Below are 27,372 nucleotides of genomic sequence, written 5' to 3'. Positions count from 1 at the left end.
TTCCCATTTCAATTTTAGTGATTGTTGTACCACATCGGTGACTTTGGTTTTCTGTCTTATCCATGTGTTTGTTTTCCTGTCCTTAAGTGATATGCCAAGCATTGCTCTTTCCATCGCGTGTTGAGTGACTTTGAGTATGTTTATATTCTTTTTTGTGATTATCCATGTTTGTGCCCATATGTTAATATCGGAATAATGCATGCATCAAGGACTTTAGATCTAAGATGTAGTTAAATTTGCTAATTTCTGAGTATATAGTTCAGTTTGCCGAATGCTGCCCATGCTAACTTTCTTCGTCTTTTTATTTCTTCCGTTTGAATTTCCCTATTTAGTATTATTTTTTGTCCTAAGTATATATATTCTTCAACTTTTTCTATAACTTTGTCGTTTATTATTATCAAGGCTTCTTCGGAGTGCATGACTTTTGTTTTGTTTAAATTCATTTTCAGTCGTATTTTAGATTCTGTGTGTAGTTCTGAAAGCATGGTTTGCAGTTCTTGTAGGTCAGTAGTTATCAGGATTATGTCATCCGCAAAACGTAGATTACTGAGGTAGCGGCCATTGATGTTTATTCCCTTATATTTCCAATTTATATGTTTAAACACGTACTCCAAAACTAAGGTGAACAGTTTGGGTGATAGAGTGTCTCTCTGTTTGACTCCCCTGTTTAATGGTACAGGGTTCGTGTATTCATTTTCATTTAGGTAGTATGTAGCTGTAGCTTGGTTCATAGTTCCTTTTGTTAAGTTAATATGAATATTTGCTGTATATTCTACAATTTTGCATTGCGTTTATTACGGCCGTGTGTTCTATAGTGTCAAAGTTTTTTCGTAGTCTACAAATGCTATAAAAACTGGAAACGTGTATTCGTAACATTTTTCTATTAATATTTTTGTGGTTAACAGGTGATCGGAAGTTGAATAGCCTTTTCTAAAACCTGCCTGTTCATATGGTTGGTCTTCATCTAATTTCCTTGTTAGTCGGGTAGTTATGACTTTGGTGAGTATTTTAAACAGGTATGACAGTAGACTGATGGGCCTGTAGTTTTCCAACTTCCGATTATCACATTTCTTGTGTAATAAGATTACTTTAGAGTTGTTCCAGCTCTTAGGGACTTTGCCCTGGTGTAAACAACTGTCTATAAGCTTAGTTACAATTGCAATGAATTCCTTACCTCCTTCTAATATCATATCTGTGGTAACCCTATCTTCTCCTGTAGCTTTATTTCTCTTCATGTTTTCCAATGCTGTAGTTACCTCTGAAATTGTTACTTTTGGCATTATTTCCGATCCAACATTTTTTATTAATTTCCGTGCTGGTCTCATTTCATCGTCTTGTTGGCGTGTTCTGTAAAGTTCCGTGTAAAATTCTTCTATTCGTTTCCATGTTAAATAGTATAAAAAGTAGTGAACATCTGACTAGTTTTAAACGAAAACAACGCTATAAAGAGTATCAAGCCACTATCATATGTTATTGCTCGGGTAAATACCAAAAACAAGAGCCAGACTGAGAACAAGAACCGATTGTTTGGGTTCGAGTAAAAGAGCGAGTGGGAGAAAACCGGTCGTATTGGCGTCTGGGAGAAAACCGGTCTGTACGCTACTCAGCTACACTGTAAGAGCTACGCCGCTACCCACCTGAATTCCGCCCGCGACCCATTAGTGGGTCGCAAACCATCTGTTGGGACACGCTGGATTACAAGTTTGCAAATTGTCTTTTCAACGTCATTAACATGGTGTTGCTAAGTTAGTTTTGCGTTTTTTCTTTAAATAAATATTGATATATTTTGGCTATAAACTTTTCTTTTTAATTTCAGGAAGCCAAATCTGAAACAGCTGTAGACGACGAAGAAGAAAACGGCGACGGAGGTCTAGATAACGACGCTGATCATGACGTCGAATTCATAGTAAACGGACGAGATGGTCTTACAGGCACTCCCGACTCCAACGATAAAGAACTGGACGACCTGATGGATGTCCAGACAGCTCCAAAAACCTGTATCATGCATGCCCTGAGCATCGTCAGCGCAGCACCCTCCTCCCAACCAGGTACATCCCCACCACCTTTGGCAGCTGTGGCTCCACATACCGAAAATGGAGATGGTTGGAAGCCACAAGGCCACACGAGGCTTTCAGCCCACAAAATACAACAGCAGCCATATTAGTTGACTCGTTAAGTTTAACGTTGACGATAGCTTAGGGTAAATTAAATATATATCGTTATTATACTATGTTTTAGGCCAGTAATCCTGCTTGGTAACAGTAAGTGTGTACTTTATTCTACCAAAGTGACCTATCTAAATATAAAAAAGTTTTTTAAGGCTAAGTATGTATCATAAATATATCAATGTGTTCTGGTCAATCAGTTGAGTTAAACGGACATAAAAACTAAGTTTCTATGTTTATCATAAAAAATAGCAATATTATGTTCTAAAAATGGAGTCTAGACTCCCTGTTGTACTACCTGTGATGCAGTGGTTCTTATATTTAATGTATTTCAAAAAATATTAAAGACAATCTAAGGAAATGGAAACTCATAAACATCTTGAAAGAAGCGGGATTGGATGATAGAGACTTAAGAATTATATATAATTTATATTACAACCAAACTGCCATTATTAAAGTGGATGACCAATTGACAGAGGCAGTCTCCATAGATAGAGGAGCGAGGCAAGGATGCATTCTGTCCCTGGTGTTGTTTAATCTATACTCTGAATATATCTTCGAGCAAGCCCTGGAAGAACTACAGAAAGGGGTATTAGTTAACACGGAATGCGTCTAAACAATATTGGATATGACGAAGACGCAGTAGTTTTTGCAGATAATCTAGATGGTTTGCTAAGAATGATGTCGTTTATATCAGATATAAGTAGAGAACACGGACTTGATCGCAATACGAAAAAAACCAAGTATACGGTAGTCAGTAAGCGCGAAATATTAAATACAAAGCTTTTGGTTAACCAACAACCAATTGACAGAGTGGACAGCTACACATACCTTGGTACCAACCTAAATAGCCAATGGGACCACTCATGTGAAATAAAACAACACATAGGAAAAGCGAGATCAGCGTTCATAATGATGAAGTCTCTTTTCAGAATTGACGATTTACCACTTGATACCAAAATCTCTATCATCAGATACTATGTATTTCTACGTTACTATACGGAGTAGAGAATTTCGTGGGTGGATCGTGTGACTAATTTGAAGGTCCTACGTAGAATAGGCAAGGAATGCGAGATTGTTGACATCATCAAAAAGTGCAAACTAGAATATCTTGGTTTTTGGTGTTCTGCCTTATAATCTGTTAACTCTTCAAGCAGCTCTTGTTAATCGACTATATCAAACACTTTCTCACAATCCATGAATATTAGGACCACTGGTTGGTGGGCATGAAAACAAAGAAACAATGTATAAGACATTATTGTTAAAGGGGTTATAACATGCGTTGTTTTAAGATATATACGAAGCCTTTTGAAAACATAATATACATTTTTTATTATTTCATGAATACAAGTTTGCTTGGAATTTTCTCGTTTGATTATCCTAATATTATACTACCCTATATAAGGACTACCGGCCTAATAATACCTTTGTTTATTATTTGGTTTAATTTCCACCCTTCATTTCGCTAAGTTCAATATTTGATGAGGGTCAAATTTTGGCAGATGGGGTGTAAGTTCCCGTGTCAGTGAACCAATGTTCCGTATATGTGTCAAAGCATCTGTTGACAATTTTCAGAAAGGGCTTATAATTATATAAGTATAATGAAAACGGGGATTTTCGAGGAAACGTGATTCTAAGTGGGAAAGTTTGTAACGGAAAGTTTTTCGGGTTAAAGCTATAAATAAAATTATTGAATATTAGAAGGCCAGAATGTAATATATTTTAGAACACAGTAGCCATTTTTATAGCTTTGCGAATAACTGTATAAATGTGTCTCTAATTCTTCACAAGCTTTTGACCACATACAACATAATATAATAAAACGTAAGTTAGCGTAGAGTAGTGTAAGCCTGGATAACAAACTAAAACTAAGCTATTTTATTGATGTTATAATATACAGTGCGTCCATAAAGTAACGCATAAATTCGTTATTTCGTAAACCGGCGACTTTAAGGAAAAATCCCGAGACAGGTCGATTTTTATTTTAAATTACGATTTTTTGGAATATATATCATACTAGTGACGTCATCATACTAGTGACGTCGATACTAGGGGTCATGTGATGTCTTCTTTTTGTCTCAATTATTTTAATTAAAAAATGTTTTTTTGGACACCTTGTATAAATAATTGTATTAATGTTTATATCATAGAATAGAGAATTGAATACCCTTTCAAATGAGCTATCACATGACCCCTATTCTCATTTAAAAAAATCATCGACTACGTCATCACGCACAAATGGATGACGTCACTAGTATGATATATATGCCAAAAAATCGGAAATTAAAAATAAAAATCGACCTGTCTCGGGATTTTTCTTTAAAGTTGCAGGTTTATGAAATAATTAATTTATGCGTTACTTTATGGACGCACAAGCATTTTAACGATTAAACAAGAAGAAGAAGAATACCTATATAATAAAACTAATACAACGCTAATACGTTGAATTAACAAACTAATTTTCATCAATAAACTAAAAAGTAAAAATATAAGCGTAAAAATAAAAATGTATATGGATAACAGAAATTTGGGACCCTGGAAAGAAAGAATACTCGTATAGAGTAAGTTAACATCAATCTGAATTAACGAAAAATGAATAGTTAAATATTTTAGAACAAGTGTCCCTTTAAACGAAACGATGTCGGAAAACCGTCATGATCATTATTAGCTTATTCCTTCTAAAGCCGGACGTAAGATTATCTTTGGTATGTCCGTTTGTTTCTATTAGTGGTTTTTCCTATGGAGGTCTTAATATATCCATTGTAGTAGCTTTTTAACACGTTGACGGACAATGCCTCAAATATATAAGCAAGTGTTGTGACACTATATCAATTTTGCAAAGTAAAATAGGAACATTGCTGAATTTCTTTTAGCGCTTATAGTTTATGGAAACAATAAGTTTTTTAAAAATTTTTGTAAGCATGTGGACGACAACCATGGATGTCGTCTCACATTTCATATGCATCTGTAGATGTAATATGTCAAAAAATCTACTGATTTTTTGTCACAACTCGTTATTTTAAAAATGTCGTCTATAGACGTTGTGTCACATTACATCAATCGAAATTAGACCTCTATAAACGTTCTGTCCGTCAACGTGCTAACACGGCCAAGCCAAGACTTGCGTCTTCTTCTTGGTCCGCTTTTATTATTGATTTTGCCTTAGATTATAAGTTGGAGCAGTTCATACTTTTGATTTCTTACGATGTGACCAAAATATTGTGTTTTCCGTTATTTTGTAATAGCGTAAGCTCCTTGTTCAACCTCTGCAAGACTTCCGTATTTTTCGTATACTTCATATAAGATATTCTGAGCATTTTATTGCAACACCAGAGTTTGAATACTTGTATCGTTATTTGTGTTGCTTGTATCATTGTCCAAGATTCAACAACGCAGACCAAGGTGGAGAAAACATAGCACTTAGGTACCAAGTCCGATTTTACCCTTGACAACTGTTATATATACCAGTGCGTGGTCTCTCAAAGAGACATCCAACCTCTGGCGCTCCATAGACGTCTGAGTCATATGAATATTGTTTACCTTCCTTGTGACTGTTAATGTTTCCGCTCCATAAGTGAGTACAGGTAATATCTGCTGGCAAAAGATTTTCTCTTGAGACATATGGGTGGGTCCGATTTAAATACATAGTTTAATTTAGCAAAGGCTGTCCAGGTTAAGCCTATACAATGTGAGAGCTCACATGCCTAGTTATCTCTACCCAACCGAATTTAATGGATTAAGTATTTATACGTTTCAGTCTGCTAAATATCATTGCCATTAACAGCAATATAAGGATTTAATACCAGATTAATCATTATTTGCATCTGGCTTATATTGAAGTTTAGTCCCATCTCCAAGGAAAGCTGCTATAATTTTTCCATTATTATTGCATCGTCCATACGATGGGCTCTATGGAGAGTGTCGTCTGTGAATCTCAAATGGCTGAGCTCTATTCATGTTGATACCATACTCGTTAAAATTTGCCTTAAAGTATGTTATAAGAGTGTCATGAATAGCTTTGGAGAGACGGTGTCCATGTGTCGTTTATGGAGATATTTTTATGCTAGTCGTAGCATTTTTGTAGATATATTGCATTATGTGAATGTAACGATGATTTGTTCGATATTCTATTGACGCTTTTAGCGTTAACTGCTGGCTAGTAGTGTCGAATGCTGTCCCGTATTCCACGAATATCCGTTATGTCCATTTAAGTTTAGGCTTATTATTCAAAAAAGGGTTATTCGTTCATTTTTCCCTCTCGCTCTCCCTCATTTCTTTCGCCATATCCATTACTTGTAATATTGTTTTTATGTCCTCATAAAATTTTTCGATTTCTTCATCCGAATGGGTAGAGTCGTAGATCATAATATGTCTAGATTACCTTAAAGTTATATCTTGCATTTCATTTTTAAAATGAAGTATACAATCCTCAGCCTATTCTGTAAATTTTAACCATATTTTGTATGCCTTTCTCTAAAATAAAATAGTTGTTCAGATTTAAGAGTAATCTGGGCTTCTATTTTTTCCATTTCGCATATATGATATCCCATTTTATTGTTTTCAGCTCTTCCTCCAGTTCCATCATCTTCTGGTGCGATATAAAAGTTTTCACGTTGGATGAAATAATATGCATTTTTCGCTCTTTGTGATAGCGTGATCATTTCTGAAAATTCTTAGCACTCACTGCTCGAACCTAGTTCCAACCATTACCTTAGTTCAGAAATTTTCGTCTTTCTTGGAAAAAAACTTTTGGAATTTTTTAGCCATGAAAACGCTACGCTTGGCTAGTACGTATTTGCGAGTTGGTTTGGATGTGGAGGAAGGAACGGGTGGAGATGGGAATGCTACAGGCATAAACATGGTTTTCCCGGGGATGGGTAGCTAGGAAAATCCATGAGCTCACGTGAGCAGGTTTGCTTTTCGTGATCTGTCCCATGTCGGGATCTCAGGGAAGTATCCACCCGCTACCCAAATTACGATTTAAAAAAAATAATGAGAAGAAAGGAATGTACATTTGAAACGAAGGTGATTTTAGTTGTTTTTTAAAACCACATTAAAAATATTAGTAGATACTTCGGAGTCTAAAAATCTTAATATTATATATTTAAACAGAAAATATGTAATTATACACCTGACAGAGATATGAAGCATGGCAGCTTTTCATATTTATTAACATTGTGAATAGTAATTATTATTATCAACATCGTTTAATATCTTAAACTTGTTGAGATTTTTTATTTACATAATGTAATACATATGTAACAAGTAAAACATGTAACATGTAATACATGTAATTGAAAAAAATATTTCTTCCCTTCATCCAATATTGAACTATCTATATTGCTAGAATTAGATAATAAAAATAAACGAATGCATACCATCTTAAAAATCTGTATATATTTTTACAGTTACAAATTAATATTGTTTTATTTATAATATCCAATTATTAATTTTTATAACATATTAAATAGTAGCGTTGAAAATGACAATTATAGATCTTTTTCAATATATTATCAATTAATCCCTTGTTATCTGATCTCAGTTTTTCTGTATTGTCATGATTGAATACATTAGCAAGCCATAAAAGACATATCTGCAAATGTGTTGCTTGTAGCTAATGAAGATGTGGGTTTTTCTGGGCATTAATCACTTAACCCATCCGCGGACACGGCTGCATATGCAGACGGTAATTTACCTTTGTAAGTGTCTGCATATGCAGTCGTGTCCGCGAAGGGATTAAGGACCAATTTTAAGCGATCGAGCTTTTGAGACTGGAAAAAAATCAGTTGATAGTTGCAATATAATTAAAACCTAATGCACGTCATACCCTTATCTGGAATAATTAGTACTATTTTAAACTATAAAGATTGTGAGACGAAAAATTAATAAAAAGTTGCTGGAAAGTAAAAAATTGCAGTTTTTTCGCAAATTAAGATATTAATTTATACCTATGACATATATTCTTATTCACGTAAAGCTGCTTGGATTAGTTGTTATGTATCGCCAAATAATTTCTTATTCACATCCCATCTTCTTCTTCTCAAAAGTTCCCTCTCCTTAATGGAGGTTGGCTACTACAATTTCAAACACTTCTCTGTCTTCAGCTGTTCTTATTAGCTGTTCAAAATTTAGCCCTGTCCATTGTCGGATGATTCTAAGCCACGATAGTCTTTTCCTTTCTAGTCCTCTCTTTACCTCGATCTTTCCTTTCTCTATTAGTGTAGCATATTGGTAATTATTTCTCAGTACGTAGCCTAGGTATGATGTTTTTCTAACTTTTACTGTGTTAAAAAGTTCTCTTTCCTTATCTGTTCTATGCAGCACTTCTTCGTTTGAGGTATGCGATGTCCATGAAATTTTGAGGATTGAAACGACATATTATTCCGTCTTTTTTTCTCATGATTTCTGAAATTGATTCCTGATTCCTCTCATGATAATGAAAAAAGCCAAGTCTAAAGTGAAGTTAGAGAAACTATCTTCTTCTTCTTCTTCTTCTTCTTCTTCTTCTTCTTCTCCTTCTCCTACTTCTTCTTATAATAGGCCTCTTGGCCTGTTCCTTACCAATTTTGAGCTTGTATTCGTAGCTGTGATGATGACTGCCAGCTATCTCACCTTCTAAAGGGCCTTCCTATTGGTCTCTTGCCTGTTGGCTTCGAATCCCTGGCTATACGGGTTATTCTTTCGCTGTCCATTCTCGTTACATGCTGATTCCACTCTCGTAGTCTCTGTCTTCCCCACCGTAATATATCTTGTATGTTACAGAGATCTCTTATTCTGTCGTTCGGTATTATGTCTCTCAGTGTTTTCCCAGTTATTGACCTAAACGTTCTCATTTCTGATGTTCTCAGTATCCTCTTGGTTTCTGCTGAGTCACATCTTGTTTCTATCGCGTACGTCATGATCGGTCTTACACATGATTTGTATATGCGTACTTTCCCTTCCAGCCTCATATATTTGTTTCTCCAGATGACACCCTCAGACATCCTGACACGTAATTGACTTTATTTGCTTGCTTTCGGACGCTCTCTTTAACATCTCCATAACTACATATTTTGACTCCCAGAGAAACTATGTTTGTGTTTTTCTAAGTAACACTCCCGCGCAATATTTTGGTGACGGTTTCTACTAAAACTTCATGTAACTCCTAGAAGTTTTATTTGCAGTTCTGAGTAATAAACAATGAGTTTTCCGTTCGCTGCTTGAGTATAAAAATGACTCATTATTCCCCCATTTTTCTCATAATTCCTATTTAACTTATTTTTTAAGATTTAAATTTAAATGAAATTTAGATTATTTGAGTTAGCTCTCCGCCCAATAAATATCTTTTTGTGAGATTGTCTGCTTTTCTAAAGGAATAATTCTTACTCCCTAGCACTCTGATAATCGTCTTCGTGAGTCTTTGCTATTCTCTTCCACTCTTATCAGTCCTGTGCCTGTGTTTCTACTGCCTTACCCTTATTTATATAGATTCGGGTTAGAGCCTTCCTGCGACGTTGTCCAATGCCCAATTGCCACCGCGTCCTATCATTACAATATTATTCTCTTAATCCTCGTTCGCTCATTAATCTTCTAACTCCTTTCATACACGATTTCTTTGGTCTTCCTCGTTTCCTGTGTTCAAGTGGTATCTATTTTGCTACTTTCTGTGGTAGCCCTCCTTCTGGCATTATTTGAACACCATGTAAGCTGTTTTTTCTCTATGCAGTCAGTCACAGTTTCTTTTAGATCAATTTCTTCCTTTATTGGTTTATTGTGAACCCTATTAAGTTTCGTTTTTCTAGCTGCTCTTCTTAATGCATCCATTTCTGTGGCTTCTATTTTCGATATTTGATATTCTTTAAGACACCATATTTCAGATCCGTACAGAAGTGTGCTTTTTATCATTGTGTTATATATTCTCAATTTTCTTTGTTTGCCTATTTCAGTACTTCAGATTATCTGACTTCATCTTTTTACCTTTTACCAGGCCGTTTTACAGTTCTTCTTACATTTGGTTTCTCTCAAAGTATACCATAATTAACCATAATTTTAGTTGAAAAATGTTTATTTTTACGTTTCGAACTGTGGAAATCGTTCTCAAAATGAAACACATTATTCTGTGGTCTTCCTTGGTAAGACAAGAAGCTCTTTTGAATAACTGAATTGTATTTGACTTATGTATAATGCTTATTTAAACGTATATGATAAATTTTAAAGCAGATTACTTTAAAATGAGATTGTCAATATCATTTTGAGGTGTAATTTTCCTCATATATTTCATCTAATTACATATCAGTCCATGTATCATAAATAGTGGCATGAAATGTTTTAGACAATACACTAAACCTTTGATCGGATAACAGAACTTATAATTAAATTTATCTCTCTTTGGACCATTTTCTACAACCTCAGTTTTTGCTTTGAACAACAACGTGGTAGATAATTATAAAGATCTATTTGGATTTAAAATACTGTATCTCATTTTGTACAAAAATGGGGTATTTTTCATTATTTTTTTTTCTACAAAATTTTATGGTGCACCCATGTAAAAGAAACTAACTGTAATCATGAGTCCATCATATGGACGTACCTCTGCCTTCCAGAATTTCGGTAAGTCGTTTTATAGAGAGCGTCGTAGCAGGTACAGTTCACCAAATATAGCTGAAAGTGTGAAATTCCCATTGCCTGCGCTAACAATGAAGTGAGAACGCACATACAAACGGTCTGGAATGTCAGTGCGAGTGCGAGGTCCGTCGTTTGACGAATGCGCATCATGATCGTCACGCGTTTTCAGACTTTCAGCTATATTTGGTGAACTGTACCAGAGAATAATATTATACCTGTCTTTCCTCTATTAAACTTCTAGTGACTACTAAAATAGGAAGCTTAGCTAAGAATCCAGTACTTCTCAATTATATTCAAGTCTATCTTGACCGAAACATGTCGTACTGTGAAACAGACAGACTATAATAGGATTTATCTCATTATTAAGATCTTTTAGAAATCGCTAAATTAACTTAAAGTATTCGTTAGATATTTATTTATATAACAATAAACATCACGCATACTTGTTGTAATTGAATAAGTGGAACACCTTAGCTAAAGTGCACGGTTTGCTTACTCAACAAGGTTGATTATTCATTTGACACAGTAACGAAAATATATATATATATATATATATATATATATATATATATATATATATATATATATATATATATATATATACAAACATATTTACATAACGAAGTATTTGATAAATATTGGAACACGTTGAGATTTGAGTCATTAGTGGGTCGGTAGAGTTAGTTAGGTTTGATGGTTTGCTGTCGTTAGAGCAGAATTATGTAATCACCTATCAACTGAATACATTTATATGGTATTAGTTCAACAAAATAAAGTTAGTTCAATAAAGTAAATTAGTTCATCCAGGGTAGTTCAATCCTCAGTTAGCACCATAAGACTTTTAAAAGAAAAAAACAGTCCTGTTTAGGTTACTGGTGTCTGGTACATAATTCGCAACCCTCTATAAAATGTTAATATTTTCCATTATAGCAAGCGTAGAAAAATTAAACCAGCTTATGTATTTTGATTTTGAAGAAGGCTTAATTTGACAGACTACGAGATCACTTTTAAGTTCTTTTTGCCCGATATTCTTTTTCTTTAGGTGTCGTATCCTTATTCAGACGTTGGCGTCATCATGTTTACAATTTCCTGAAACCTTTCTCTAACGGCTGTTGCGCAAAATAATGCTTCTATTGTGGAACTACACCATTGTCTAATATTACGCAGCCATGAAAGTTTCTTCCGACCAATCCATCTCCTTCCCTCTACTTTACCTTTTATTATAAGGGAAGTAGATTGAATGTCCTCTTATTATATGTCAGAAGTATTCTGTTTTCCCCTCTTTGTGATATTTATGAGCAGACTTTCTGAATTCATCATTTGAAGAACATGTTCATTGGAAGTGTACGATACCCACGATATCTTTAGTATTTGTTGATAGCACCACAACTCTAATGCTTCTAATTTGTTTAGCATTGTAGTTTTTAACGTCCATGTCTCACAACCATATAATAGGATAGACCACACATAACATTTCAAGACATGCTTGCGAATATTCATCGACTGACTGTGTTACATAGAACTGGTTTCCAGGTCATATACGCCCTACGTTATATTTCGATCCTGGTTATTATCTCTTCACCAGAGCCACAATCTACAGTTAATTAGCTGCCAAGTTATTAAAAATGGTTTACCCGTTCTATCTCCTCTCCATTAAGAGAAAGCAGACATTGATCTATATTAATTTATCTTAACTACCATCCACTTTGTCTTTGAAATATTGATTTTAAGGTCTCTCCGATAACTTGCTTCACTGACTAGATTTACTAATGTATCTATACTAATGTACCATATATGGAAATATATCTTGTAAATTTTCTGCAAGAATGGCTGTATCGTCAGCGTACCTGATATTATTCACCTATTCTTACTCCCTCTGTCATCCAAAGCCTCACAAAAGATATCTTCAGAGTACAGATTCAACAGACTGGGTGACAAAACACAACCCTCTCATACTCCACGTTTGATGGGTCGTTGCCAGTATGACTATCGCCAGCTTGGATAGAGACTACTTGATTGTAATATAAGTATTTTAGTAGTCTTTGTCGTAATGGTCAAGGCCTGCTGCCCGCATGCAATCGAAAAGTGTATCGTCTTATGCTCGGGCGAATGCCTTCTCGAAGTCGATGAAACATCGCCCGATATAGTGCTATATAAACTGCCACTCTATGAATCATTTTCAAACTTCATCTATCAGCAAAATGAGATACAGTTTCTTTATAAACATTTAACACCTCTGCATGTCTCTTTGTATCGTTTAACTGAATCAAGATCACTTTGCTAAAATATAAAGACCTTCCTTTTGATACTAAGAAAAAATGATGATATAATTTATTAAAAATCGTATTTTAAGATACTGGAGACATTTGTAACATTTAATTCATTTAACAAACCAAGTATAAGTTTTCAGCAAAATAGATGAAATTTTTGTCGCTTTAACTAAAATAATTTACTAATTGTCGTGATAACCTTCTTGTAGTAAGAGAATGAAGAACAATCTTAATCTGTATATACTTATATGTAAAAAATAAACGGACATATCATATACATATACAAAGAAAAATGATTTATTTGTAAATTCTGAAAACCTTTAGAAATGGGTGTCGAAGACATTTACAGGTGTTATTTAAATTTAGAAAGTAGTAAGATTATTACCGTTGTTTCAAACATTAACCGGCAATCCAATAAAATTGATAACATGGTAAAACTACATCAGGAGCTATTTGTGTAAAAAATTAGGTTTTAATAATATTTTTTATTTCTAAAATTTTATTTATGTAATTTTATTTATTGCTTTTACAAGATATTTATTGCTTTAGAAGATGATCTTCAAAGACAGCTCTTTCAGTCCTTTCAAATAAGGCTTCAACTAAATATGAACATTTCTACCAACAAAACTAAATGTATGACAATAGCAAAAGATCCGCTTAGATGTAATTTAGTCGTTGAGAACAACCCCATAGAACAGGTGATGCAATTCAGATATGTGGGCATAGATATATTAAGAACCCACGACCCGGTAAAGGACCTGAGGAATCAGATCAACAAAGCATCCGCATCGTCAGGATGTCTACGGGAGATAGTCTGGTCAATTCCATATATGCGCACAGATAGTAAAATTATAATCTACAAGAATTGCATACTTCCGATTATGACATATGGCACATAAATGCGCGAATACACCAACAAAACGAAACAGATGCTAAGGGTTGTCGAAATGAAAACCCTAAGAACAATAGTATGAAAAACCAGAAGAGATAGGATGAGAAATACAAACATTAGAGAGCAATGCAAAATTCAAATATTGTAAGATGGGGAAGGCAGCGTAAAAGGATTTGGTACAACCATGTAAGACGAATGGATGAGCATAGACTCCCAAAAATTGTCCTAGAAAACAACCCGCCTGGTTCAAGACCCCCGGAAGGCGACCTAAAAGATGAAATGATAGTTGGCAATCTACCTCCCAGGAAAATAACCAGAGGCAGCTTCAGAATTAAACAGATCGAAAGATCTCCAAGAAGTAAATTAAGGAGACGAAGCTTTTACAAAAATATCGAGTAAAATAGGTACAGAATAAAGATACAGCAATGTTACCTTTTACAAAAGTTTATGGATTCAAGAATATTTCATCGTCTATATTAAAATAGCTCATACATAATATTATCATTTGGGTAAGATTTTTCACTTTTTTATTTTAACGTTTACTGTATATTCGAAAATTTTTCTACGCATTTATAACCCAACACATAACCTCATCCATGTTCCTCGCACTCATTGCTTTTCCAATTGTAGTTCTCCAACTGGTGATCGATATTTTATCTTTCGGTGGGGTGGGTTTTCAATTCCATGCTGCCTTCGTTAGTCCTTCTTTCTCCAATCTAAATACCACTTTAACTGTCTGCAGCTTTTTTACGTCTGGCACTGGCACCATTGTCTCATCGACACCGATCATTTCCGTTATTCTTTTGATTCTCACTCTCTTTTGTCTGGATATTATGTATGACCGTTTTGACATTCCATAGCAGTGAATCGTTCAACATTTTTTCTTAATCTTCATCGCATTGTACTCTTAGACGTTACCTTTTCTTCCTTCACTTATGTTTTTTGCCTCCATATACTACTCAATCTGTTTACTGCTCTCCTTTCTTGCGATATTCTTTCCCTAATCGCTTACCTTTCTGTTCCTTGTTTGTTTACAGTTGCTCTGAGCTATTTGTAGTCATCACAACCATCAATAACGTCGTTGAACTCTTCGCCCAAAATTAGGTATATTTTCTTCCCTTATTTTCACAGATATTTTTAGTACTCCTCTCGTACTTTCCTGCTCACAGAATACATGACACATGACAAATATGGCTTAGCTGTCTCAAGAATAGAAAAATGCTTGAGTGGAGGCCACGGACATGCAAGCGCAGCCGAAGAAGACCCTCAACGCGATAGACCGACGACCTCAAAAGAATTGTGATCAATTGGATAGCAAAGGCGCAGAACAGAAGAAGATGGAAATATCTGGAAGAAGCTCATGTTCAACAATGGACAATTCAGAGCTAATTTATGATTGATGTTGGGTAAAGATAAGCCGGTCATTTGCAAATTGCAACATATATAAAGTTTCTGTTATTAACTGGAATCCCCATCCCCAGACATTGGTGGCATTTATTAAGATCTTTTTTATATGAGTTCATTCCATTACTTTGTTCAACTACAATTCGTAGTTCGTTCAACTACAATTTTTCTAATGGTGCACTTTACATGCTTTTGTTTGATCTATGAAGGTTAGGTACAGGCTTCTTTCTATGTTCACAGTGATGTACACACGAACGTTCTCGTCGGAACTAAATTGTTTCTCAGCTACTTGTTGATTGTATTCCTTTTCAATTAAGTTTTGATAACTTTTGCGTATAATTTGTTGAATGTGGATGTACTAATTTTCATGTAGTTATCACAATTATTCGATCTCTTTCTTCTTATGAATTGAAGTAATAAATCCTATTTTCCGCATCAATTTGGGTAGTATTTTTAAAATTGTCATTTTCCTGAGATTATTCAGAGCTTCATATTATTGTTCTAGTTCACTATATGGTTTTTTTGTAGTAGACGTATCCATTGTAACATGTATAGTTCCTCTATATTTATGTTATATAGTACAAAATAATTTAGTTATTGTTTTAAGCCAACTGTAATCTAATTAGTGTCGTCAGTATATATAACAAACAGTTAAAACTCTGCGACCTTGATGAAGTCACCCATTTTTTCCACGCATACAGATTGTGGCGAAAAGTCGCATAACCCACTGCGCTTCAGCATACTTTCAAATCTTGAAGTTGAAGGTTTGACTAGCAACTCAGGTGCGTAGTAGCACAGTTGCTGTTGGTTTAACCTTGTACATTCATTTTAATATGTTGCCTCTTGAAGCTGTTGGAACTACTGTGAACATTCAAAGATTGGAGAATAATTTATTTGACCTATTTAATTCGTCTAATATTTCTAACTCTAAGTCTAATTTCTACAATAGGGCTTTTAGTAATTCTGATTACCAGAAATATTTTTTTATTGGTCGTAACTTTTCGCCTCAGATGAGAGATAAGAATATGACTGCCTCTACAAGACGAGACTTCAAAAACTTCAAAGATGCCGACGCGCGACGAGAGTGTCACTACTGTTTGTTTTTAATACTGTGACTGTACAATAAGTACATTACTTGCAACTTTCATTACAAATTTCAGTGTCGTTTCACTTTTTTGCATTTATTTTGATACTTTTTTTTATTTAGCTTAATGCCTCGACAACTAATGGTCATTGGCATGGTACAGTGGATTTTACAATCAGGTACCTATACTAAATTTACAATCAAGATGCAGTAGAAATAAACGAACCAAGACACGTTAGATGCTACTAGAAGCACTCCCGAGTCATAATTTACAATGTACATATAAACTTTGGAAATCATGATTTGGGATTTACAATGTATGTATATACATTGTAAATTATGATTCGGGAGTGCTCCTAGTAGCATTTAACGTGTGTTGGTTTGTTTATTTCTACTGCATCTTGATTGTAAATTTAGTATAGTGTAATGTATAGTGTGTGTGTTGAGTAAGGTCTTGTTAGTTAGCAAAGTCGACGTCATTGTCTTTACAAATAATATTAATAATAGTCTCCCGTATTATACCGCTAACGCGGCTTTGGGATTATAGCAGGGTATTCTAGTATCTCTAGGGCCTACGGTATACAAGAAAGGTAACAGGACCAGTGCTACGCTTCAACCGGAAATTATTACCCCTGGTTTTACCCAAGGTACTAATTTTTATTCAAACTGAGTCGACCTGGGGCCAGACATGCTACGGCGGGCACCTTTGAGTTCACTCCCGTCTTGAGCAGGTAGTTATTTTATTAGTCGAGTTCACTCCCGACACTATTTGAATTCACTCCCTAGCGATTTTACAATAAAGGATATTATTTTTCTGAAATTTAAACATTGTTGCCAAATAGTACTTTTATTCATAAAAATAACTATATAGAAATAAATATATTTTAATAACCTGCAACCTACATATTTCTACATATCCATATCTAAAATTAAACTAAATGAGACAGTGTCGAAGTGACAGAATTGTGTTTAAATCACAACCATGATAAAATACCTGAAGATTTTCTTAACAGACAAACTTTAAGTAATTTAATAAAAATTAAAGCAGTTGAAAATATCTCGGCAAAACAAAGTTGTTTAATCAGAAATGAGGTGAGAGAATCCCAATGTGACACTATTACTACTTTAGACATTCACAAAATTAGGATAACGTGTATGTTGCTAGGTCTCAAATTGCACCTAAACTTCCTAAAAACATTAGTGAATTCCATACGTTATTAAATTCTGAAGAAATAAAAACTAAAGAGGGGAACGTTTTCTTCTAAAAAATGACGATAATAATCATACAGTAAAACCTGTGTTACCGGCCACCTGTCAAAATCGGCCACCTGTACTAACGGCCAATTTCAAAATTCACCAAACAAATTATATGTAGATTCCCTTATTTATTATCTGGTATTTACGGCCACCTTTATAATACGGACGCGGCCAAATAATCACATATTTTTAAAGCACATTTTATAGAAATTTACCTGTTAATGTCGGCCAAATATTTTTGTCAACTTGTTGATAGAAATTCCCAGTACTATATAATACCTATTGTACCTACCTAAAAAGGGATTAAATGATTAGGGTCGGTGTAGTGGTCATAAAATGTCATAAAAGAGGAAATGTTTGTCATTATTTATAAGTACGGATTACAAAAGTTGACCGAAAAATATGGGTTGTAAAAACTCAAATTATCAAAGGACATTATAAAAAAATAACAGTGAATTGAAAAAATTTTTCAACATCCCCTTTTTTTTCGTAGTATTAGTAGAGTCCGTTCATATATAGAATTATATTTGCTTTTAATAATAAAATAAACAAAGTTCCAATTACCTTTTATGTATTTGTAGACTACACCAACTGGAAATACCGGCCACCTTTCTATATCGGGCAATAGTTCGTTCATTTTTAGTGGCCGTTACTGACAGGTTTTACTGTATAATCATGTTCTCGTGTGAAAGAAATTTTTTGGATTTAAGAAAAATATCGACATTTTATATTGAGAGCACTTTTGAATATTGTCTAAGATTTTTTTAAATATTTACTGTTCACGGTTTCAAAAACGAGCATTGTATTCCTCTCGTTTTCATTCTTCGAAAATATAAAAATGCAACTTCATTATGTTATAAAGTTAGAGCAATTTCATGTTTACTCTAATGTATGTGCCTATTCAATGAAACTTTAGTGACCAAATATTAACAAGGACATAACAATGAAAGTTTGTTTTCTTGAATTGTCACAAAGTTGCATTTTTAAAAATCATCCCAATTAGATGTATGTAGTACTAGATGTATTAGATGTATGTTGCAAGAACGTCCAATAAGACATCTTCTTCTTCAGGTGCCGTCCTCGTTCCGAAGTTTGGCTATCATCAGTGCTATGCGTATTTTTGATACCGTAGATCTAAATAATGGGCAGCTGCTGCACTTGTACCAATCTCTTAAATTCTTCAACCATAAATGTTTTCTTCTGCCAATGGATCTTTTACCTATTATTTTTCCCTGAATAATTAATTGTAGTAGCTGGTACTTTTGTCCCCTCATTATATGTCCCAAGTATTGCAGTTTGCGCTTTTTAATAGTAAAGTTCTTTTTGTTTCTGCATCCTTCGCAACACTTCCATATTTGTCACAGAGTGACAAACATGGAAGTGACAATAAGACATAAGTACTTTTAAACGAATGATTTGTCAACAGTGTCCAGATTTTAAGGTATAATAATTACTTATACTAATGACGGCTTATAATGGCCTGGGAGTGAATTCAAACATTACTTTTTAGGGAGTCAGGTAATATTCATATTTTGGGAGTGAACTCAACTCGTCCCGCTACGGCCTGAGGTATCCGGGCCCATTGTCTTTACAAAGAGACACTAATTGTATCTGAATTATCGTGACTTACTTCTATTTCTTAATAAACGCCTGGGTAGACCATTGTTATAAAAAGCAATGTTTTAAAAATAAATACAATAATGTTATCCTTTACAGTTACAAAATATCACATATTTAAATAAATAAAATGAATATAAACATTATAACCCCATAAACGAATAAATCTAAATCATTTATTTTCAAGGATTGTCTGTTAAAGTTTTAGGCATGTACTCGATTATTATTGCAGTATAAAATATTTATTATAAATTTTAAACATTTTAGAATTATGCAAGACCAAATTGTTTAGTTTTGATGGTAAACCTTTAAAAAATTATTAGAAAGTATACTGTTTTATTGTTTTGTTTGTAGATTTTAAATCAATTATGTTATGAAATGCATAGGAATGTTACAAAAGAACGGGTTACTTTTAGTAATGGTAAGTTCGTAACTTAGGGCTTCTTAGAATGTTCTTACTTGGATTTAATACATTTTCTCATTACTGTAAACATGTACCTAAACTAAAGTGCATGGAAATCGGTCCACTTTAAACTTTTGACTTGAACTAAATTTTTTTCAGTTTGATTATTACTTGGATCAAAAAAGGGATATACTGTTTGAAAGATAATTTAGTATGCTTTAAAATGTTTACTGCTCATGATGCTTGAGTAGCGTCACGAAGGTTTTATCAAAGGTGCCGATGACGCATACGTGGCGTCAATAGTACTGTGTTACTAAATGAACGATTTAAGTACGTGGTATCAGCCAAGTGGCGCTTGTTCAAGATGGCCACCAAATATTTTGTATGAGTATACACTTATGAAAATTTATTTCGACTTCTTATGTTTAACGTTGTAAAACTAATGCATCAAGCAAATTAACCCTTTTTAGTGCTAACATAAAAAGGGTGTTTGACAATTAAAAATTTAACAGTTAATGTTTTGTAATGAGTTAGATCTTTATTTGCATTAATAACTTCTTTCATACGATTAGACATAAATCTAACCAAGTTCGCTATTGTTTCTTGTAGGATGTTAAGCGACTCTCCTTCTACTGCGACAATAAGCTCTGGGATCGAGTTTGGGGTATGAAGTCTAGTTCGAATTCTTTGTTTTAGCTTTTTCCATATATGTTCTATTGGACTGAGGTCTGGACTGCACGCTGGCGATTACATGACCCTAAAACCGACTCCGGCAATGTAATCTTGAACTATTCTTGAAGTATACGGCCTTGCATTGTCGTGCATAAAAATAAATTCGTCTCCAATGTATGTATGTAGTTAACGTGAATTACCACATGCATTGCTAAAATCTCCTCGATGTATTTAGCACCCGTTAAACCTCCTCTCTCATGAAGACGGTTACGGTTACCCTACAAATAAAAACAAGGTCGTTTCGTGTCCCCATAGAAATTACACTTTAGATCATGCAGGAACCATCTCCATAAGGACTGCGGTCTTCAATGCAGCATCCTGCAAATCGCTCTCTTCGTGTTCGGTACACTTTCCTTCTTCGGTCGCTATCATAGAAGCATATTCTCGTCGCGTGTGAGAGCAGAACAGATTCCCATTTTTCCAACGTCCAGTTCAGATGATCTCGTGCAAAACACAGGCGTGCTTGATGATGAGCTGCAGTAAGTTTTTGACCAATCACAGATACTATAGGAGCACATTATTTTCCTCCATGCTTCGTCTGTCCACTGACTAGTAACCACTTCTCTTACTTCACGGAGCGTTGTTGTACTTGAAAGACATTAAGGTGGTGGTTTATTAATATTGTCGACACAATAATGTGCTCATCACAAGCAATTTTAAATCGCTTTCTACCTGATTCAGGTCGTCTACGAAAGGATACAGTATTTTTTGGAATACTCTTCTTTACTGGATATGACCGCTGCGCGTGTCATAGTACAGCCAGTTGTACAGAAACAGCTTGCTGTAAGTCTGTTTTCTATTAGTGCAATAACTTGGGCGGCTTTTCTGGTGTAGTATCCATTAAAATTACATACACTTGAACACTAATTAATTATTAAAAACGAACAATATGCAATTTTTAGTTGCAAAGGCAAATTTTGATAAATTTTGATAAATTGTAACAACAAATTTTGATAAATTTCTTGTTATCGTTGTAAACATCAAATTAATACTTTTCCGTCTATCGGTTGCTACACTTATAAGGGATAAGCAATCCATGACGAATTTATACTCATATTAAAGCGTTTAATGTCTGGTTGCACCAACACTAGCATCTAATACCGTTAATTTTCATATTATTTGCATTAGAATTATGTCAAATAATGCGATAATATAATTAAGGTCATTAGACGCTAGAATGGCACCAGCATAAGGATTTACATTTATATTTAGGCTTAAGGTACGTATTAAGCTTAATGTTTGTTGGTGCAACCCTTTTTGGTGCAAGTGTATCCCTTTTTTGATAGAAGTAGTGAGTTTCAGAAATAATCGTAATTCAATTAAAAAGTTTAAAGTGGGTTCGATTTCTATGCACGCAAGTTTATTATATTAAACATATTGAATATAAATATCTCCTTATTTTTCTTATTAAGGTAGTTGTCATGATGATATTTTCGTGATGTATCAATTTTCTGGTGTGCATTCTTCAAAATGTCATACCAGTTCTAGTATTAGGTTTATATGCAGTTGTATATAAGAGTTGCATATTATTTATTTAAACAACTGCGTTATCAGTCATCCATTTTTTAATTTTTATCAAACTCTAACTTTTGTCGCGTAAGTGAAATTTTTGTTTCTAACTTTATAATATATTTGAAACTACAGAAAATCTCGGAATGAATATATATTAATACTAATTTCTCTTGTAACATTTTTATCGTAATGCTGTTTGTAAAAAGTACTATTTAGTCTAATTTTTTTGTAAACAGGGGCATAAAATATACGAAAATATTTATTCGTTATCTTAAGTAGAAAATATATCAAATGCTAGTTGTGGTTTCTATGTGATGAGTAGAAGTTTGAATATTTATTGTCTTTATAACTAACGGAATAGCGTACTTATAGCAGAAAACGAAGAAGTCAAAATAAATTGAATGTTTTAATTATGCCATGAAATGGTCAGTCATTATAGTACGGGATTCGAATCTACGTCGACATTCTTACTGGATGAAATATTTTTTTAAATAAATTTCATAGATAGACAAATACGACTTGCATGGGTTGCCTCATGTCATTGTCATAGCCATCCTCAAGGGGAGAGTAGAGTTTGAAATCAACATTTCAAGGACATATTTGTTAAGTTTTTTTTAAAGTATTTTTAAAGTATTTAAAAATTCAAAGAAACTTATTGAAAAATAAACCATCGGTGGCAAATTTTTAAAGACACCACAAAAAAAATGGATTTTGCGTAGGACATCAGAACTTATCATTGCATCATGTGAAGAAACAAAAAATTCAAAAATATTTTATTAACGTGTAAGTTACTCGATGTAACGCTGTCTAGTTTTTTAGTTTTATTAATTTTTGACTTTTTGGTATCACTCAGAAGTCAAAACAACAATTTTTTTGCAAAATGGGTGAAACAAAAAATAGAAATGTATACCATTTTTTTATTTTCTATTTTATAGTAGTATTACTCCGTGGAGTAACTAGGTGCATTTTCCGTTGGAACTTTACCAAGCTTCAGACGTGGTTGTGAATTGCATGGTGTAGAATTCCTTCCCTTTTGTCTTCACTGCAGCATCCATTTGGCTTGCAAATTGTAGAAGCCTTGGAGGTGTCACCAGGGAAATATACCAATAAGTTTTCAATTTAAAAATCTTTTAGTAATATTTTTAATATTTTTCAATATTATTAATGTTGCTATTAGGACTGAAAAACTTTATCTTTCTATTGCCAGATGACGCTAGTCACCTAATCCATTCACCTTAGTTGCAGTGTGGGACTAATATATGTCGAAAAATTTACTGGATTAGAGAAAAGCAACCTATGCATTCTCTGAAGAGCCTCTAACAAGAGGTGAAATCGTCGATAAGAGTGCTGATTGCGTTCTCTAATCTAAGTGAAAATTAAGACATTTTTGGCCTCGCATTGCAACTGAATAAAAATGGTATACATTTTTATATTTTTATTTTTTATTTTATAGTAGTATTACTCCGTGGAGTAACTAGGTGCATTTTCCGTTGGAACTTTACCAAGCTGCAGACGGGGGTTGTGAATTGCATAGTGTAGAATTCCTTCCCTTTTGTCTTCACTGCAGCATCCATTTGGCTTGCAAATTGTAGAAGCCTTGGAGGTGTCACCAGGGAAATATACCAATAAGTTTTCAATTTAAAAATCGTTTAGCAATATTTTTAATATTTTTCAATATTATTAATGTTACTATTAGGATTGAAAAACTTTATCTTTCATAAAACAAAAAATATCTCAACATCGTTACCTGGCTAAATGACTAAAGAAAATATAATATACAAAATTTCCGGTGGATCGTTCAAGTAATTTTTGAGTTACAATGTCCACCGCCTTTGAAAAATCCAATTTTGAGAAAAATGCCTTTAATATTTTGTCAACTTTATTATCAACTTCTTTTTGTCAGTGATACGCACCGGAATATGTTTTTGAATCGTGGAGAAATTTACAAAAGAAAATGGGAACAGCTGTTGAAAGTTTCTCACTACGCTCAAGCGCACTGGCGCGAACCTGCTGCAAAGCGAGTCGAAGGTACATATGGATATTCAACACTATATCATCGCCTTTGTTATTAAAATTTAATTATTTGATAATATTTAAGAATCTTTAATAATCTTTGATTTTATATATGTTTTGACTGGTAAAGAGATCGGTGCAATCACCTACATTTGCTTACTTGTTTACACTGCTTCCCCGGTTGCCATGAATGTTAACACGTATGCAATACTTCATAGACCTATTTTATATGTTTTAAACTTCTAGTTTTAATAAAATTTGATCGGTAAAGAAATGGGTGAAACTTGCTAAACAAATATTTTTTTATTAGTTTGAAAATTTTGAAATTTTCGATTCTTTTTATCATTTTAAATCAAAATACATAACTTCAGGCAATAAAAAAGCTAAAATGTAGAAAAGCACAACGAGAGGATGGAATAACAGTTGAAATACTCAAAGAAATGGGAGAATTAGGGACGGAAATAATGCTTAAAATTTGCAATGCGGTCTGGAATACCGGAAAGTGGCCAAATGACTGGGGTAAACTCACGTTTATTCCCATATACAAAAAAGGTTCTCCGACAGATTGCAGTAATTACCGTACAGTAGCGTTGATATCTCACGCGAGCAAAGTACTTCTAACAATAATCAATGAAAGATTAAAATCCATTCTCTTACCGCAAATTCCCCAAGAATAATGCGCATTCGTCCCAGGTAGGGGAACAAGAGAACACATTCTTAGTATTCGTCAAATTATCGAAAAATCTCGAGAGTTTAACATAGAAACATATTTGTGCTTTGTTGACTACTCCAAGGCTTTCGATAACGTAAAATGGGACAAAATGTGGCATATACTTAGAGAAATGGGTACGCCAGAACATCTAATCTATCTATTACAAGCACTTTATGTAAATAACACCGCTAATGTAAGAGTTAATAATGTGGTTTCGAAAAACTTCAAATTAAAATCTGGAGTTCGGCAGGGATGTATAATATCCCCCATTCTATTCAATATATATAGTGAACACATTATTCGTCAAGTTTTTGAGGAATGGCAAGGTGGAGCAACGATAGAAGGAAGAAAACTAAAAAACCTACGTTATGCTGATGACACTGTTACATTGGCGTCTTCACCAGAAGAACTGGAAGAAATTATGAATAGGCTAGGAACGGTGAGTACGGAATATGGTTTGAAAATACATATACAGAAAACCAAAGTAATGATCATCGATAGAATCAGAAACAACCAACCGGAGATAAGAGATTTGGCAGGTTACGAAGTGGTCAAACAATTTAATTACTTAGGCTCCGTTATTACTAACAGTGGAGGATGTGAAGACGAGATTCGTAGGCGCATCATAATGGCCAGATCGGCAACAGCCAAACTCACAAAAATATGGAAGAATACTGACATTACAAAAAACACAAAATTACGTCTTGTCCGAGCGTTAATATTTCCTATCGCCACCTACGCTTCAGAGACTTGGACCATCAAAAAAGCAGATTCAAAACGTATAATGGCATTTATATATAATGGCACATACCGGAGAATGTTGCGCATACCATGGACCGCACATCGCATAAATAATTCAATATTAGCCAAACTTAACATAAAAACTAGACTCAGCACAACTATCAACCAAAATATACTGAGATATTTTAGACATATAACTAGAAGAAGAGAAGGCGTGGATCGAATGATAGTTGAAGGCAACGTACAGGGCAGAAGATCCAGAGGAAGATCTCCATTACGATGATCGGACCAAATAAAGGACATGACCGGTTACTTATTCTCCGAAGCAAAACAACACGCGCAAGAGAGAGAGAACTGGACGAAAATAGTCAAACGACTTACATGACGCCACTATATCCATACGAAGGAGAACAGATAGAGGAGGAGGACATAACTTCAAGAATACTCTCTGAAAGCTAAACAGCTGTTTCCATTCTCTTTTGTAAACTACTCCGGGGTTCAAAAACATATTAAGGTGTGCATTACTTTACGATTTGACGAACAAAAATAAATTGAAAATAAAAGTTGACAATACAAAACGCACTTTTCTCAAAACTGCTTTTTTTAAGGCGGAGGACATTGTAACTCAAAACTACTGGAGGGATCTACCAAAAATTGTGCATATATTTTCTTTAGACATTTCGTTAGGTAATACTGTCAAGATATCTTTTACTTTTTGCTTATTTTTTGTTTAACAATTATAAATATTTTACTTTTCACCCTTTTGTTGAAAAAATTCGATGTTTTGATTTCTGAGTGATACCAAAAAGGCGAAAATAGTTTAAACTAAAAATCTCGACAACGTTACCTAGAGAAACTCATAAGCTGATGAAATCTTTTTGAATTTTTTGTTTCGCATGATCTAATAGTTAGTTGTGATGGCCACCGCAGAATCCATTTTTTTAGATGTCTTTAAAAAATTGCCACCGTTGACTTATGTTTGAATATTTTTCCATGAATTTTTTTTGAATATTCTTCAAATTGTACTTAATATGCTTATTTAATTTCTGATAAAATAATTCTACCACTCTTCCAAAAAAAATGTGCTTGTCACGAAAATATAAAAAAAAATGTTCCAAAAAAATGTCACGAAAATCTGCTTGAAATGTTGGTTTCAAACCGAACGCGCCCTTAAGGATAACTATAACCATATTTCGATAGGCAACCCATGCAAGTCGTATTTGTCTATGTATGAAATTTAATAAAAAAATATTTCCTCCGGTATGATGGGTTAAGGTCGACCTAGTTTTTGATCTTAGACTATTAGAATTTTATAAAAAATATTGATGCCTGGTATAAAAATGGAGTGGGGTTTTTGACCCCACTTCACAAAATTACTCACAACTCTAAAATTAATAATAGAGTAAACTTAAATATAGTAAACTTATATTAAATCAACTTTGATCTATTGCTCCTGATAAGTTTTACAAAATTATATTATCATTGTAGTTTAACATAATGTCGTAAAGGACGTTGAAATGAGCGTCACTTCCGATGTAACAAATGTTTAAGCTTTTATGTAGTATGTACACATTTCCAGACAACCTATTTTACTACTGAGAAGAGGGTTTGACATCTGACCATAAAGATATAAAAGGGAATATAAGTACGGTATACAACCGTTTCCAGAATATTTAATGCCCTTGCTTAGTTTTGTATTATACTGTTTATTATACTAATATTATTTTTATATATAACTTAATTATATTGTGTTGAAAATAATAGAATGAGAGATTAATGTATGCAGCGTGACCAAAAGTTCTCTTGTCATACAATCATTGAAAAGAAAGTATAAAATCTGCCTTTTAAATGACATAACTATAGAGCTTTCATTTTAGTAGTGTTGCTGATGATGTTATGTACGTCTATGTAAGTAAAAGTACTCTTATTATGTACTAATCATTGGTAATATATGTCCTCCATCATA

General features: G+C 33.8%; 1 protein-coding gene across 1 annotated transcript in view; it reads left to right on the top strand.

The window, feature by feature from the left end:
- The window catches only part of LOC126892422 (heterogeneous nuclear ribonucleoprotein C), a 2,215,671-nt gene extending 2,188,299 nt beyond the window's left edge, over nt 1-27,372 (top strand). Inside the window, exon 10 of the mRNA XM_050661951.1 lies at nt 1,817-27,372. Within this exon, the coding sequence (XP_050517908.1) occupies nt 1,817-2,164 (348 nt within the window). The 3' untranslated portion in view covers nt 2,165-27,372. The remainder of the gene's footprint in view (nt 1-1,816) is intronic.

This window comes from Diabrotica virgifera, chromosome 9 (assembly GCF_917563875.1).
Source record: "Diabrotica virgifera virgifera chromosome 9, PGI_DIABVI_V3a".
Classification (NCBI taxonomy): Eukaryota; Metazoa; Arthropoda; class Insecta; order Coleoptera; family Chrysomelidae; genus Diabrotica; species Diabrotica virgifera.
The sequence above is the reverse complement of the archived record's forward strand: the minus strand, read 5'-3'. Positions and strand labels throughout refer to the sequence as shown.